The sequence below is a fragment of the Aspergillus undulatus genome, assembly GCF_047715775.1.
Source record: "Aspergillus undulatus strain CBS 261.88 unplaced genomic scaffold BDV17scaffold_27, whole genome shotgun sequence".
Taxonomy (NCBI): Eukaryota; Fungi; Ascomycota; class Eurotiomycetes; order Eurotiales; family Aspergillaceae; genus Aspergillus; species Aspergillus undulatus.
The window spans coordinates 158,334-170,766 of record NW_027396631.1 but is presented as its reverse complement, the minus strand read 5'-3'; the positions used below and the strand labels follow the sequence as shown (position 1 = coordinate 170,766).

Below are 12,433 nucleotides of genomic sequence, written 5' to 3'. Positions count from 1 at the left end.
CAGGCACACTCATACCCAGGCCAAATGACAAAATCTGACGTAGTTCAATCTCACTGCGAATGACTTACAAATATACTAGATCGATGGCTATGTATTACTACTTAGGTATTGTATCACTATGGTACTACTACGTACATCGCGGAATAGGTATCTAACAAAGGTGACAAAAAACACTGCAAAATATGCCTGGGCTGAACCCGAGCTGGTCTGGTCTGGTCTGGTCTGGTGGGATGAGGCAGGGCAGGGCGGTAATTGATATTTCCAATATCCAACCCAATGGATTTCCCATTTCCCATTTCCCATCTCCCATTTCCAGCCTCAAGCAACAGCAACAGCTCAGGCATCAACCAATCGGGTAAGCATAAATAACTCAATTCAAAATGATGAGATGTCGTGGCACATAGGCATGGCACATCCAAGAAGATCGTGGGAACATGAACGGTATACACTGGAGTAAGTCGAATAAACATGGTCGGTTTAGATTTTCGAGTCGGGTGAAGTCGAGTCGACGAGGGTCAGTCGGTAGATAGATCCCTTATTAGGAGGCGGGATTGTAGACGGACCGCCCGGGTATCAAGCGATTGGGCGCGGACAAGCTGTTCGCGATTGGAGTTGGAGTATTGAATATTGCTGAGAGGTTTACAATAGAGTGGCACTCTTTTGACTGATCAAGACATATTTTCGTTGTATTTTTTTTTTGGTTCGGTCCAATGGCGCGCAGTTATTAGTTGTATCCCGGCATGGGCTGCGACATGGGCGTGGGCCAGTCGTCTTCTGTGATGCTGCTCCAGAAGAACCAAAGCGTGACAACGGATATCAGAGTGAAGAGCGTCTCGAATAGGGCGCCGTTGATCTTTCCGTCTGTCGCTTGGCAGAGGTGGGTGCTGATAACGTAGTTGAAGATCTGGCCGATGGCGAAGAGAATTGTGGCGGCGGCAAGGTACACTGTATCCAATCAGAGACATGGTTCAATCATGGGGTAGAAAGGTCAACGCACGCATTGGCCGGAACTCGCCAAGTATGCGAACCACGAGGAACGTTTCCAGGACGAAGAACGCGAATAGGCAAACGAGTGGGAAGAGCTGGTACAAGACGTAGAGGGCAATGTTCCGGTAGTCATTCTCTGCGTCCGTCGCAAACTCGCCCGTCCACTCGAAAGCCGTGTCCAAGGCGATATATCCCGTGCCGACGAAGATGATCACTCCGGAGATCAGGAACAAGCCTATTGACGCAGGGGTTCCATCGTCAAGGAATTGGAAGCCGACCAGTGCGTTCAGGAAGAGAATCCAGCAAGTCGCGGCAATCGCAGCAACGTGAACCGCTGAGAAGCCCTGCAGGCTGTCAGATAAACATTCCCTGGGGTAAATTGAGAAGCCAAACCTTTCGAACATCATCCCTGAGGGGAAAGCCGCCGACAGTGAAGATCTCAGCAATTTCAATCACAATGAAGCCAAACAAGAATATTTGCATTTCCCTGCACCTTCGTCAGCCTTGATCGTAGTAAACAGTTTTGATTTTACATACCTTCGCCCGACGGCCGCTTGTTTCCGGTCGGATCGCCATATCAAGAACAACGAGGTAAGGATGGCTATGAACGCAAGCAAGATAGAACCTATCGATATGAGCATGTGTTTTTGTGACTGCAAGGCATGTCGAGGTCATACCAAGGTTCGCAAGGTATCGGCCATCGCCGAGCCCGATTCCGGTCAGCGCGCACCCTTCATATGCTCGATTAGGGGGCTGGTTGGAGGCAACGAAGAGCTGGAGAGTTCGAGTTAGCGACAAGAGGCTGAGTCTGAGGGTTTTGCCGGAACGATGTTCTGAATTCGAGTCGAAAATAGGAGTCGATGACATACATTGCAGACTGGCAGCGTGGAATCGCGACAAAAGTCCTATTTCAAACCGGGAATGCGTCAGTCTCGCCACGAGATGCGATGCGGGAAGTGAGTGGGCTTGCTTGAGCCGCAACGCAAACTCACGTTGAAATTTCCGAATTGAGTCGAACCCATGCTGGCGAGCGCTGACTCTCGAGTCTTTCTCAAACAATCACCATGCGAAGAAAACAAAGAGGGAGAGCGAGCGGCCCTGGTTGAAACTTGAAATCGAGGTCAAGGTCGCCTGGTGGAGCCACGCTCAGGTACCACCGTCAGTTACGATCGCGCCGATGCCGATCTGAGATGAACGAGTTGATTGCGCTGTTGACAATGTTATTGAGCCGTTATGGAGTCGATCGGATGCCGTTTGTTGCGGTTAGGATTGAACGTGAGGCGGGACACAAGTTGCAGGCGTTTGGCTGTGGACAGGTCGGATTGGGAGCGTTCAGTGCGGCAGTCTGAAACCGATCGTGACTAGGTCGAGGAGCACGGCGGAGATCTCCAACCCGATAACGAGAGACACGAGGTGAAAGCAGTATACAGCGATTGGGCGGTGCAGAGCAGTCTATAGCGAAGTGCTCAGACTGAAGCAGAGAACAAAAGGAGAAAGCGAGGGAAGAATTGGTGATAGCCTGGGAGGCGCAGAGGCCAAGATTTAGAGGGCGACTGATTGGGAGTGGAGAGGGGGAGCAACAACACGATAGCGGTGCAATTTCCCAGGTCGCCCTCGATCCATTTTCATGATTCATGCCCTGCTTTCTGCAGACTTGTCGTCATTCTCTACAATGCCCTTATTCTATACTCTGGTAACCTAGTTGGCATTATTGACCACTTTCCAGAGCTGTTCCATGGAACTGGCTCGGGTTTCCAGTTCTATTCTGATCCTTTGGTTGGTGCCTGGACGTCCAACCTGCGAACACAACGCAAACGTGGCGACCACCAGCCTAGTCAGTCTATGTACGGAGTACTCGTACACCGTATCTACGTCGTATCCAGATGCTCTACAGTCACTGCCGAACACGGAGCCATCGCCGAAGCAATCAACATAACTGCCCGTCACCGTCACATTCACCGTCACCCGGCAACAGTGACATCAGCCCAGCCCAGCCACAGCCTACACTCAACACGACAACAAATGACCCTTGGTCTGACTGCAGCTTTGTGCATCTGCACGTATGAGGTTTCGGCTGCCTGCAAGCAGGTCGCAGTCCTGTGAGACCTGCTGCTAATTACAATTTACGACTGCTGCTATACCAGTATTACTATAGAAACGGGCTTGTTGCACGGTGATGCGGTCTCGGGCCCGGGTGGTAGTAACCAGTCGATTAAGTTAGGTACCGTGCCCCTTGCGTCTTCTGCAGATTATGGACAAGCCAGGATATAGTATACAATGCCTTGCTTTTACTCTGGTAGACCTGGGGTTCTCCTGGTAACTGATGTAGGGAGGTAACATTGGGTTTCTATAGTGCTGCTGTAGGGGGTATATATTCCCTTGGCAACGCACCTTTCGAAGAGGGGTGAGCTCATGCTCTGTAGTTTTGGGATTGAGTCTGCATTCTAGTAGATCATGGAATTATCAAACTAACGATTTATGCGCTAAAGCATATGAACGTCCGGGGCTGGAAAGCTCAAGTTGCTCGTGTTCAAATACATATCTATACAGCTCCATGGCTCCGCAGACTGTCAATTCCTCATCAACCCCATCGTATCTACGAATTTCTGTTCCAAGTAAGATTCTTCATTATTACCTACCCTCCGCATCAATGCCATCATTCAAGTATCGCCGCTTCTCATGATCCAGCCGCCAAAAGAAGTATTACGACGCAGAGCAACAACCAAGCACAAGCCTTCTGGCCTTCGCTCAATAGAGTCCGCTGATGCCGTTTGTCCCTAATTTGGACTTGGTTGTGACGTCTGCGCATTTGGAATAGACGACAGTCGGTAAATCCAAAATTGATGCTCGAGGTTTCCTAGCAATTCAGATGACTAGGGCAATCTAGCGGGCTTCTATTTCCTTTTTTATTGATGCGCGCTAAAACTGCTCGTATGCTTTACAGCAAGCCATTCACTTCAAGACATGGAGAGGCTCGAGCGACTGAGCGCGGGAAGACTGTCAGCAGACGACGCAGTTCGTTCCTCATGATAACGCGTTGACTCGTCGCCCCGGATACCGGGAGACAAAAGAGTTCGACCGAAACAGCACAAGACAGCGCGAAGTCGAAGAGTCCAACAACCAGGGTGTCAACCGCTTGGTCGTATAAGCGCGGTCTTGAGAATCTGAAGCTGCTGTTGAGCGTCCAGCGCCGTCTCTCTTCCACATTGTTTCATCGGAAGTGGCTATCATGTTTCCGCTGCGGATGTCTGGAACTCCCGCTGGGTCTATTTTTGACCAAGCTTTCTTCAACCAGGCGCCGGACTAAAAGGGCAATGGTCCGACGGGGAGGTCATAAGCGCTGTCGACAGACAACAAAACGATGAGGTCGCCACGACTGAGCGAGACCCAGCTGCGCGGTAGCATTGGTGTCGACTCCTACTGCAGACTCGGGTTCATGCACAAAGAATACTAGATGTGTGGCGCGACCTGCGATGTATAGGTACCGCAGCGGGCTCTGGGATACAATGGGACTGAGATATAGCCATGGCGGTGCCCGCGTTCTTGGGGGTATCTCAACCCTAATGCTGAAAGAAACGTAAGGGCAAGGTCGGCGTCGTGATAGTGCCACGCTAGATGCCAATCCTGGTTGATCGTCTTGCAACGGAAGCGTGCAATATGGATTATTCTTCAATTGCTGAGCGCAATTGATGCCATATTCAGCAATCCTACAGAAGCCGGTCGCAAGTGCAAACTGCATGTTTCTCACTGAAGCTTCGAAGCACTCACTTTTACCCTGATATCTCATACTTCGAAGTGAGAGCAGATGAGCTTGAGATTTGGCGTACCGGTCTCGCTAAGTCAGATTTGCTGTAATCTTGCGGACTTGCTCTGGAAGTACTCAAGCTTTGCCAATATCAGATATGCCCAAATCCCTGGTTCCATGTTCTTGATCACCCTCATGATCATGGAGATCTGGGTCTGCCTGGACAGGTTGCGAATTCAACTGTGCCCATTGCTCAAACAATTCTCCCCCGAAATCCCAACGAACTTCATGAACCCACTCCTTCAGCATCGGCGACAGATACAACGGGCACAGATAGTTGAAGGGTATCTTTCACGAAGGCATGAAGATTGTGATTCTGATGCAAGCGTCTTCGCTGACCCCGGCGCCGGCACGTTCGCTGTTCAGTGTTTTGACCGAAGTCAGAATCATGAGAATCTGCGTAAAGCAATTACAAGCTTTGCCACACAGGAGCGAGAAGACCGACGTAAACTTGCAGGGAACGCTCAGATAGGTACCAAGAACTCAGCCAGGCGGAAGAACTCTCTCACGAAACCGATTACAATGAACGGAACCAAGAAATCCATGACGCTTCTTGTAAAAAATGTCATAAGGAACGGAAGGCAGCAAACATGAAGAACGAAGTCCACGAGTGGCCACTCCCAGATGATGAAGATCTGGTTAAAAACATTGTGCTTGAGCTGCATTGCCCTCGCTGGTTTGCTCAATGGCGAGACATAACGTGGATGATTATGGATGGTTACGGCAGGCCACAGGCAAGAGAAGTCTCAAAAATGCACAGGAACCTCTTGGATTATCCAGCAACCAAGCAATTCGCTTCTACCTCGGGTCAGAGGCTGGCTATTGCATCGAAAAACAGGTCCCGGTTGAATACGCATTACAGAACCCAGAACTTCCCCGTCAACTCTGAGACCATTGCAGTAAAAAGCTCTTTTCACTGGTCCTTATGCGATAATGAGAGAGGCGTATTGGTCAAAGCTAGGTGCAAGCTGCCACAACCCAACATCAACCATTATTGCACCCTTACCGTCGACGATCCCGAGTGTAGCGGTCTTCGCTACGCCGTTGAATCGTCTCGCCATCATCAGAACAAGGTCATATCTGACCAGTGAAACTGCCATTCGAGCATGAACCTCCATGAAATGGGTGCCTTCGGTCATCTTCGCTCCGGAGAGTGTCTGTAATGGTACAATATCACCCGAGACCTTGCCTCACCAACGATATCATAGAACAAGGAGTCCTTTTACAAGCAATTTCGCCAGGCTGCGTGGTAACTGGGGTCGCCTAGCGTCGAATCATCGTTCAGAAAGGCCCATGCATTTTTTGAAGAGCCCGACTCTGTCAACGGGCTCTTACATTGACTTGAACAGAGACTAGAAAACATTGGAAAGGACTGGAACGAGCACTATACGCTGCATATACTCGTTTTCCTGGGTACGCGAACCCTGAGCTTGTGCTCAAAGTCAGCTGTTGATCGTACAGCCTCTTTCTTGAAGCGTTGTGAACTGGCAATGGATTGGTGCACGAGGCTGAATAAAGATTTCTATGCCAGAGTGGGCACCTAGAGTGATACAGCTGACGTTGCTATATTCAAAGCTGCGGGGGGGTGTCTCTTGGCATTCGCTGCAGAAGGTCAACACCTCCCTACACTACTGGAGAATACTGAAAACCTTACAATATTTGTGAGAGCCTCGATTGTGCTCTTTCAAAATACACCAAAACCAGCCGATTACCATACCCTCGAGACTAAGGCGATGATTCTTCAACCCATCAGGACTCTCCGTGATGCTGAGAGGCAAGTGACCAAGTTGATCGAACTCGATCCTGCAGCCCTAGATAAGGCCATCAAGGAAGCCGCCGGAGTGTTCCAATCAATCTCACCCTGGCGCTTTGAAGTCGGGGATAATATGCGATGAGCAGTGAACGAGTCCCTCTCGGAAGAAAAATCGGCAAGAAATCCGTTACAATATCCTGAGTGGTGAGCTGCTCATAGACAATGAGCCGCCAGGCTGCTTTCCGGAGAGCTACACCAAGTATCCACTATTCCATCGATTGTTTGGTCAGGTACAAACATTCTTGCTTAGACCTATGGCCTGTGAACTTGCACTGACATGAAGTAGCGGACGCTCCCTGTGGTTCCTTCGAAATTACTAGGCTCAATTCTTGAGTCAAACCAGCCATTATGGATCTAAAAAGTGAGCCATCCACTCTTCGTTTTATTAACAACATGCCACTCACAGTACCAGATCCACTACCGACTTGATGGAAATCAGTTAGTAATAAAAGCAACTCAAGACCATGGTGTGACCTTGCGGTTGATACCGCACTAGATCTTGGTTGGAGATTTTCCAGATTCCCTTGTTACAGGTCTCGCACATTGGCTTGACCTGGAGACATGGATTTCTTGAGTTTCGACCTCTTGACCAAGCATGGCATCCAAACTTACACAACTGGCAGATGCTGTTCCAGCACGAGATCGGCGAGTCATCGACTACTAGGCAAAGGCAATGAAGACTGATTGATGTTCGCAGCAGTTCTTTCTGCAAGAACCACAGGTTCTGCAGAGCTTAGACGATCCGAAGCACATTCGGATTACCTTGACCCAGGAAGGCAGAATTGAAGCCACGTTGGCCCGATGCACCTTGATTTCTTTTGAACAATGAGGCGGCACTAGAATGCCAGGAGCACAACGCCATAGTTGACCCAAATCAGAACATAGGATGTCTCCACTGCCTTTCCAGCAAGCTTGCCCTACGCGGTAAGACTGGAACATGCTAACGTACAGTACTGATTCCTTTTGGAACGGTCAAATTCAGCCAAGGCGCTCTATATGCCGAAGTCTCTATAGAGCCGCCCAACGTTTCCCGCATCAAGATGTCTAATTTACGTTGTGGACTCGACTCTTGGAGCGCTCTCGGACGCCACCGGTCTCATGGGAGGGCTATATCAGGCTTACCTACACTCCGTCACCACATTCGTTCTTCTTAGCGCTACTACGGGACGCTCGGGAACAGAGGAAGCTCTGCGTATTCTACGGCAAGCTCGAACGAAGGCGCCAGTTCCCTTGGATCATGGTTGTCTCCGCTTGTTAGAGCTTATTGGCACTTTTGACTCCAAAACGCCAGTATCATCCGCCCGGGCTTGAGATGACGCAGAGAGTTACCTGGATTCAAAACCTCGGCATGATAGCACAGCATGATGATTTCTGGCATCTTTCAAAGACAATATTTGAGCACGCAGGCAAGTTCACCCCATTTTATGAGCACAGGAAGGAAGCGCTGGCGCCTTCAGGGCTCGACCGCGGGCATCCTCGGCTTCTCGAAATAGCACGGCTTCGACACTCCCAAATCCACAGGTCCGAACTTGGTGGTGGAGATTACCCTCGAAACAGTCCTATAACGTATGAAGCCCGGGATAGGGAAGGACACAGCAGCGGAAGAGGCCGCCGTGTGTACAAGGTTGCTGCACGTACCCGACAAATGACCTTTGACGCGGAACCGCGACGAAGACCTCCGTAGTACAATAAAGAGTCGGGGTGCTATTGACTTGCAGATTCGTCACCTAAATCAGTACGCTCATACCGCTCTGATAGAGTCCCCGCTGCAAAGATTATGGGGCTCTCTGTACAGCCAGTGCCGCGCGAGCAGGCGAGAAACAGACACGTACAAATTGTTGCATTTTGCACGGTCGCCTTTTGTGGATCAGAACTCGAGACGCTCAGCCCCTTGCTCGCAATTGCCTTCTCTGGGGTTTTCCGGAGATCCCCAAACAACTGCTTCAGGAGTCAGTGAGACTGGGTCTAGCACCCGGACAGAAGCCTGAGCAATCCGAGGTACAGAAGGCCATTGCTAGGCATCATACCCCCTACAAGACTAACTTTTGGGTCCATGCAAAAAGCCTCACGAAATCTGAGAAGGAAAAAAAAAATTGAAATACCGCCAGAGAAAGGATTGCGATAAAAAGAAGAAACAGGAAGTGGAGACCCTTGCAACTTTGATCATCCAAAAATGGCTTGGAACTCTCGAACCAACTTCAGATATGGAACCATGGAAGACTGAAGGCCTTGAAGAGTGTAAACGTCTTTTCAGCGTTTACGACAAGAATTCTCAATTTTTCGAACTTGTTCGGCAGGTACTGAACAGCTGGATGCAATTCCCATTTCCTCCCCTAAAGCTCTTCGGCCACCTAAGTATCCTAAGATGCGCCCCTTGATCTGGCCCCGAGGTGCGCGGCCTGATATGTACCATCTACCTAATCTTTATGACCTCGTGTGTTCGGCGAAAGCACCTTGCCCAATGGGCACCAGTGAGAATGCCGTGAGATATGAGAGACATCAGACGCCTGTGTTCTTTGAGGGTAGTTTGAGAGATAACCTTCGATCACTGGTCTCAGGTCTCTGCCAGGATTCCACAGGTCTGTGTCAAGAGTATGCGCAAAATCTCTAGGTGTGTTTAGAATTTCTGGAGCAGGTACGCGTGTCCTCCACGCCCACGAAATTCCCGATACAGAAGGAAGTTCTTGTCCAATATCATGATCACCTATCACACCAGCGGGATGATCTATGGGCTGAGATCAGTTCTGCATTGACGACGTCCAAAAGTGACTGGAAGACTTTAGCTTCATCTACACTTTGGCCCTCTGTGACAGTCTTGTCGATATTGTCCTTTCTGGCGGCTGACAAGTGGCCTTCGGTTCCAGACCCGCGGAAAAGCGTGCTCTTGAAGTTTGCTCAATGTATGTCTTCTTTGCATCGATGCAAAAGTCTTCTGGGACATTTCGACAAAGGTGACATCCCCGCTTTCTGCAAGGAGGCAGAAACTGTAGGCTGTGAGGGTGGAGAGGCCTCGCAGATTCCCGACTGGTTGCTCTTAGAAATCGGGAGCAATTTGGCCATCAGAGAGCGCCAGGCAGAGGTTGCGCAAATGATGATTGTGCCTGAATCCGACGAGAGTGTCGCTTTGCAGCTGAACATGGGCGAGGGAAAGACAACGCTTATCACGCCTATGATCGTCGCGCATTTTGTCATGTAGTTCGCAGATACTTCGAATAATAGTGCTGAAACCACTTCTACGGCAAAGCATTGACCTTTTGTCTCAGAGACTGGGCGGCTTACTGAACCGTCCGATTTACCATGTCTCATTTTCGCGGAATACGCGCATTAATGATGACATCTTGAAGGCCTTGCGGGATATATACGATGAATGCCAGAAAAGCGAGGCATTCTCATTATCCTTCCAGAACAATTGCTGTCCTTCCGGCTGGTCAGCCTGGATCTCGCATCGGATACGGCTCTCGAGCTCATCGATGTCGAACACGAACTGCAGAATAATTGCCGTACCCTCATTGACGAAAGTGATGAGGTCCTGGACCCTAAATTTCAGCTCCTATATACGAGAGGAAACCAACAGAATGTGGACGACGATAATGATCGCTGGGAGGTCATTCAGTATGTCCTTGAAGTGGTCGAAACCGAAGCTCTGGCTCTGCAACAAGAAGACCAGGGAAATCTCACCACGAACATCAGGACGGCCCCTATCTTATTCTTCACTTCCTCAAGCCGGATGTCCCAGGCTCACTACTAAGAAAGGTCATCGAAGAGATCACCAGAGGGACTATTCCAAGATTACCGTTCCCTGGATGGTCGGACCAAATTCGAGAAAGTGTCAAGGAGTTTGTCTCTAACCTGGACGCGACAACAGCAGACATCAATATTGTACGAGATGCCTTCAAGGAAACCCCTATCCTGAAAAAGCTGTCAGTTCTTAGGGGACTTTTCGCCCATGGTGTCCTAAAGTTTGCACTTGCAGGGAAACGCTGGCTGGTCGATTACAGTGTTCACCTCTCACGGTGCCTGATGGCTGTGCGGAAAATGCAGAGTTCGGACATGCGGCCGTCATGTCTCAGCTACTACAACGGGGAGCTCACAGGGGATGAAATGAGGCAGTCTTTCAGTATCCTCATGAAAGAAAATGATCCCTTGGTGGAGTACCATAACTGGATCCGTCAATGCCGGAACAGCCTGCCCGAGGGCTTGCAGCTATTCAGTGCGGTCAATCTGGAAGACAAGCAGAGCTTCGAGAAACTATACAAGTGTCTTCGATACCAGAAAGGTATTCTAGATTTCTCCCTTGCCAAAATTTGTCTTTCCCAGAGAGGCAAAAGAATTTCCCTCCAAGCTCTCAACGTCAGCGTGGGACATACCATCCCGACTTGGCCAACCTCTAACGACAGGCTTCAGCGGGACAAACGATAATAGTTATCCGCCCCCCAAGTCAATGCCACAGAGGGATCTGCGTTATATCCTGCATACCAATGCAATGGTTTTGAACCAGCTTCTTCGCGAAGAAAATCGGAAATGCATCCTGGCAGAGGATACCCGCGGCCACCAACTTACAGTGGTTGAACTATTACGTCTTATCAAGGCACAGCAACCTCCCATCCAAGTTCTCATCGATTTTGGAGCGCAAATTCTGGAGACAAGTAACCAAGAAGTCGCACGATTATGGCTCAAGCAAGTCTCGGCTGTTCGAGCCCAAGCCGCTGTGTTTTTCGACGAGAATGATGAGCCCATAGTAGTGGATAAGGACGGATATACGGGCCTCGTCCTTCCAAGAAAGAATGCATCTTTGCTTAGTCTTCTTAGACCAGCATCACGCAAGAGGCGTTGACCTTAAAACTTGATCAGCTCTATCGTGCGGCGGTAATCTTGGAACCGCGGATAACCAAAGACCGGCTCGTGCAAGGCAAGACTTGGGCGAAGAGAGATTGATCTGAAGTATGCTAACCCTGGATAACAGCATGTCATAGAATGCGAAGGCTCGATAATGGGCAATCAGTGGCCTTTGTCATTCGCCCAGAAGTCAAACACAGCATGGCAACCAATGGCGCCGCTCAATGACCACAATCACTTCCTTTGAGGTTATAAAGTGGGTGCTGGAACAGACTTGTGATCAGCTGGAGAAGCTGCAGCCCCTTTGGGCATGGCAAGGACTACAGTATTACCGTTGCATGCAAATCTGGGATGAGCTCAGAATGAATACAAGCACACTGCAGGACATAGTCCCTCGAATTCAAGAGCCAGAATCGAAATCGCTTTCACAACTATACACCCCGTGGGGAGAATCCTCTAATTCTCTAGATACTCTCAAACAACTGGCCCTCGAAGGCCCCAGAGTCAACGAACTGCTGAGCACCTGGAACCAAGCCAATCCAACAACCACCATGCTGCTCTAAGAGCAAGAGCGGGAGATCACGCAGGAGATCCAGAAAGAGCAACAAAACCTCCGCCGGCCAATTCAGGGTTCCCCCAATTATCGGCGGACAGCTCTATGCCTCAGTCGATTTCCTAAACACAATCGCCGAAGGCCCCAGCCCGGTAGAAGACGAGTTCCTCAAACCTGTTCACTGGGTACTCTCCAACGTCCGGAGCGCCAACCCAACCCTAATCAATCTAAGCCAGTACGAAGTCCAACAAGCTCCTCCCCGACATCCGCAAGCTCGAGAATGTCACACTGCACATGTACGCACCCAGAAAAACATGCGACATGACCTCCTTCAGCAAACTCAAAGCCTTGACCGTCGGCGCACCAAGACCGCGCGGACCAGGGTTAGCCTTCAGTTTTGAACTCCTGCAAGCCCTCGAGATCTTCTCGGGTAGTCTCT

The 12,433-nt window shown here is 49.9% G+C and overlaps 7 protein-coding genes across 7 annotated transcripts; 6 read left to right on the top strand and 1 right to left on the bottom strand.

Moving 5' to 3' along the window:
* Positions 1 to 4: 4 nt before the first annotated feature.
* Positions 5 to 2,646, bottom strand: BDV17DRAFT_264663 (chitin synthase export chaperone). Its single transcript, XM_073758061.1, has 7 exons — positions 1,980 to 2,646; positions 1,857 to 1,892; positions 1,665 to 1,761; positions 1,525 to 1,612; positions 1,381 to 1,474; positions 998 to 1,331; positions 5 to 945 (listed from the first exon to the last, which is right to left on the bottom strand). The coding sequence occupies exons 1-7, from the start codon at positions 2,007 to 2,009 to the stop codon at positions 725 to 727; spliced, it is 900 nt and encodes a 299-aa protein (XP_073615129.1). The 5' UTR covers positions 2,010 to 2,646; the 3' UTR covers positions 5 to 724.
* On the top strand, positions 2,626 to 3,503 carry BDV17DRAFT_264656 (uncharacterized protein). Its single transcript, XM_073758060.1, has one exon. It carries the CDS (start codon positions 2,830 to 2,832, stop codon positions 3,088 to 3,090), a length of 261 nt encoding a protein of 86 aa, XP_073615128.1. The 5' UTR covers positions 2,626 to 2,829; the 3' UTR covers positions 3,091 to 3,503.
* A 3,019-nt stretch (positions 3,504 to 6,522) lies between these two features.
* On the top strand, positions 6,523 to 6,821 carry BDV17DRAFT_264653 (uncharacterized protein; the record flags this gene model as incomplete). Its single annotated transcript, XM_073758059.1, has 1 exon — positions 6,523 to 6,821. The coding sequence occupies one exon, from the start codon at positions 6,526 to 6,528 to the stop codon at positions 6,685 to 6,687; it is 162 nt and encodes a 53-aa protein (XP_073615127.1). The 3' UTR covers positions 6,688 to 6,821.
* An 826-nt stretch (positions 6,822 to 7,647) lies between these two features.
* On the top strand, positions 7,648 to 8,275 carry BDV17DRAFT_264651 (uncharacterized protein). Its single transcript, XM_073758058.1, has one exon. It carries the CDS (start codon positions 7,704 to 7,706, stop codon positions 7,914 to 7,916), a length of 213 nt encoding a protein of 70 aa, XP_073615126.1. The 5' UTR covers positions 7,648 to 7,703; the 3' UTR covers positions 7,917 to 8,275.
* Positions 8,276 to 8,310: 35 nt separating this feature from the next.
* Positions 8,311 to 9,305, top strand: BDV17DRAFT_264650 (uncharacterized protein). The gene has a single exon (XM_073758057.1). The coding sequence runs from the start codon at positions 8,971 to 8,973 to the stop codon at positions 9,214 to 9,216; it is 246 nt and encodes an 81-aa protein (XP_073615125.1). The 5' UTR covers positions 8,311 to 8,970; the 3' UTR covers positions 9,217 to 9,305.
* A 667-nt stretch (positions 9,306 to 9,972) lies between these two features.
* Positions 9,973 to 11,439, top strand: BDV17DRAFT_291782 (uncharacterized protein; the record flags this gene model as incomplete). Its single annotated transcript, XM_073762197.1, has 3 exons — positions 9,973 to 10,217; positions 10,268 to 10,881; positions 11,003 to 11,439. 3 exons carry the CDS (start codon positions 9,973 to 9,975, stop codon positions 11,437 to 11,439), a joined length of 1,296 nt encoding a protein of 431 aa, XP_073615124.1.
* Positions 11,343 to 12,017, top strand: BDV17DRAFT_264646 (uncharacterized protein). The gene is made up of 2 exons (XM_073758056.1): positions 11,343 to 11,514; positions 11,569 to 12,017. The coding sequence occupies exon 2, from the start codon at positions 11,666 to 11,668 to the stop codon at positions 12,002 to 12,004; it is 339 nt and encodes a 112-aa protein (XP_073615123.1). The 5' UTR covers positions 11,343 to 11,514; positions 11,569 to 11,665; the 3' UTR covers positions 12,005 to 12,017.
* The last annotated feature ends 416 nt before the right edge of the window (positions 12,018 to 12,433 follow it).

Bases quoted from the DNA above. Each gene is read 5' to 3' on its own strand.
- BDV17DRAFT_264663 (XM_073758061.1), bottom strand. From the start codon at position 2,009: ATGGGTTCGACTCAATTCGGAAATTTCAAC. The intron at 1,762-1,856 runs GTATGTCATCGA...CGAACTCTCCAG, and splicing joins CCACGCTGCCAGTCTGCAAT to CTCTTCGTTGCCTCCAACCA. The intron at 1,332-1,380 runs GTTTGGCTTCTC...GACAGCCTGCAG, and splicing joins TCAGGGATGATGTTCGAAAG to GGCTTCTCAGCGGTTCACGT.
- BDV17DRAFT_264656 (XM_073758060.1), top strand. From the start codon at position 2,830: ATGTACGGAGTACTCGTACACCGTATCTACGTCGTATCCAGATGCTCT.
- BDV17DRAFT_264651 (XM_073758058.1), top strand. From the start codon at position 7,704: ATGGGAGGGCTATATCAGGCTTACCTACACTCCGTCACCACATTCGTT.
- BDV17DRAFT_264650 (XM_073758057.1), top strand. From the start codon at position 8,971: ATGCGCCCCTTGATCTGGCCCCGAGGTGCGCGGCCTGATATGTACCAT.
- BDV17DRAFT_264646 (XM_073758056.1), top strand. From the start codon at position 11,666: ATGACCACAATCACTTCCTTTGAGGTTATAAAGTGGGTGCTGGAACAG.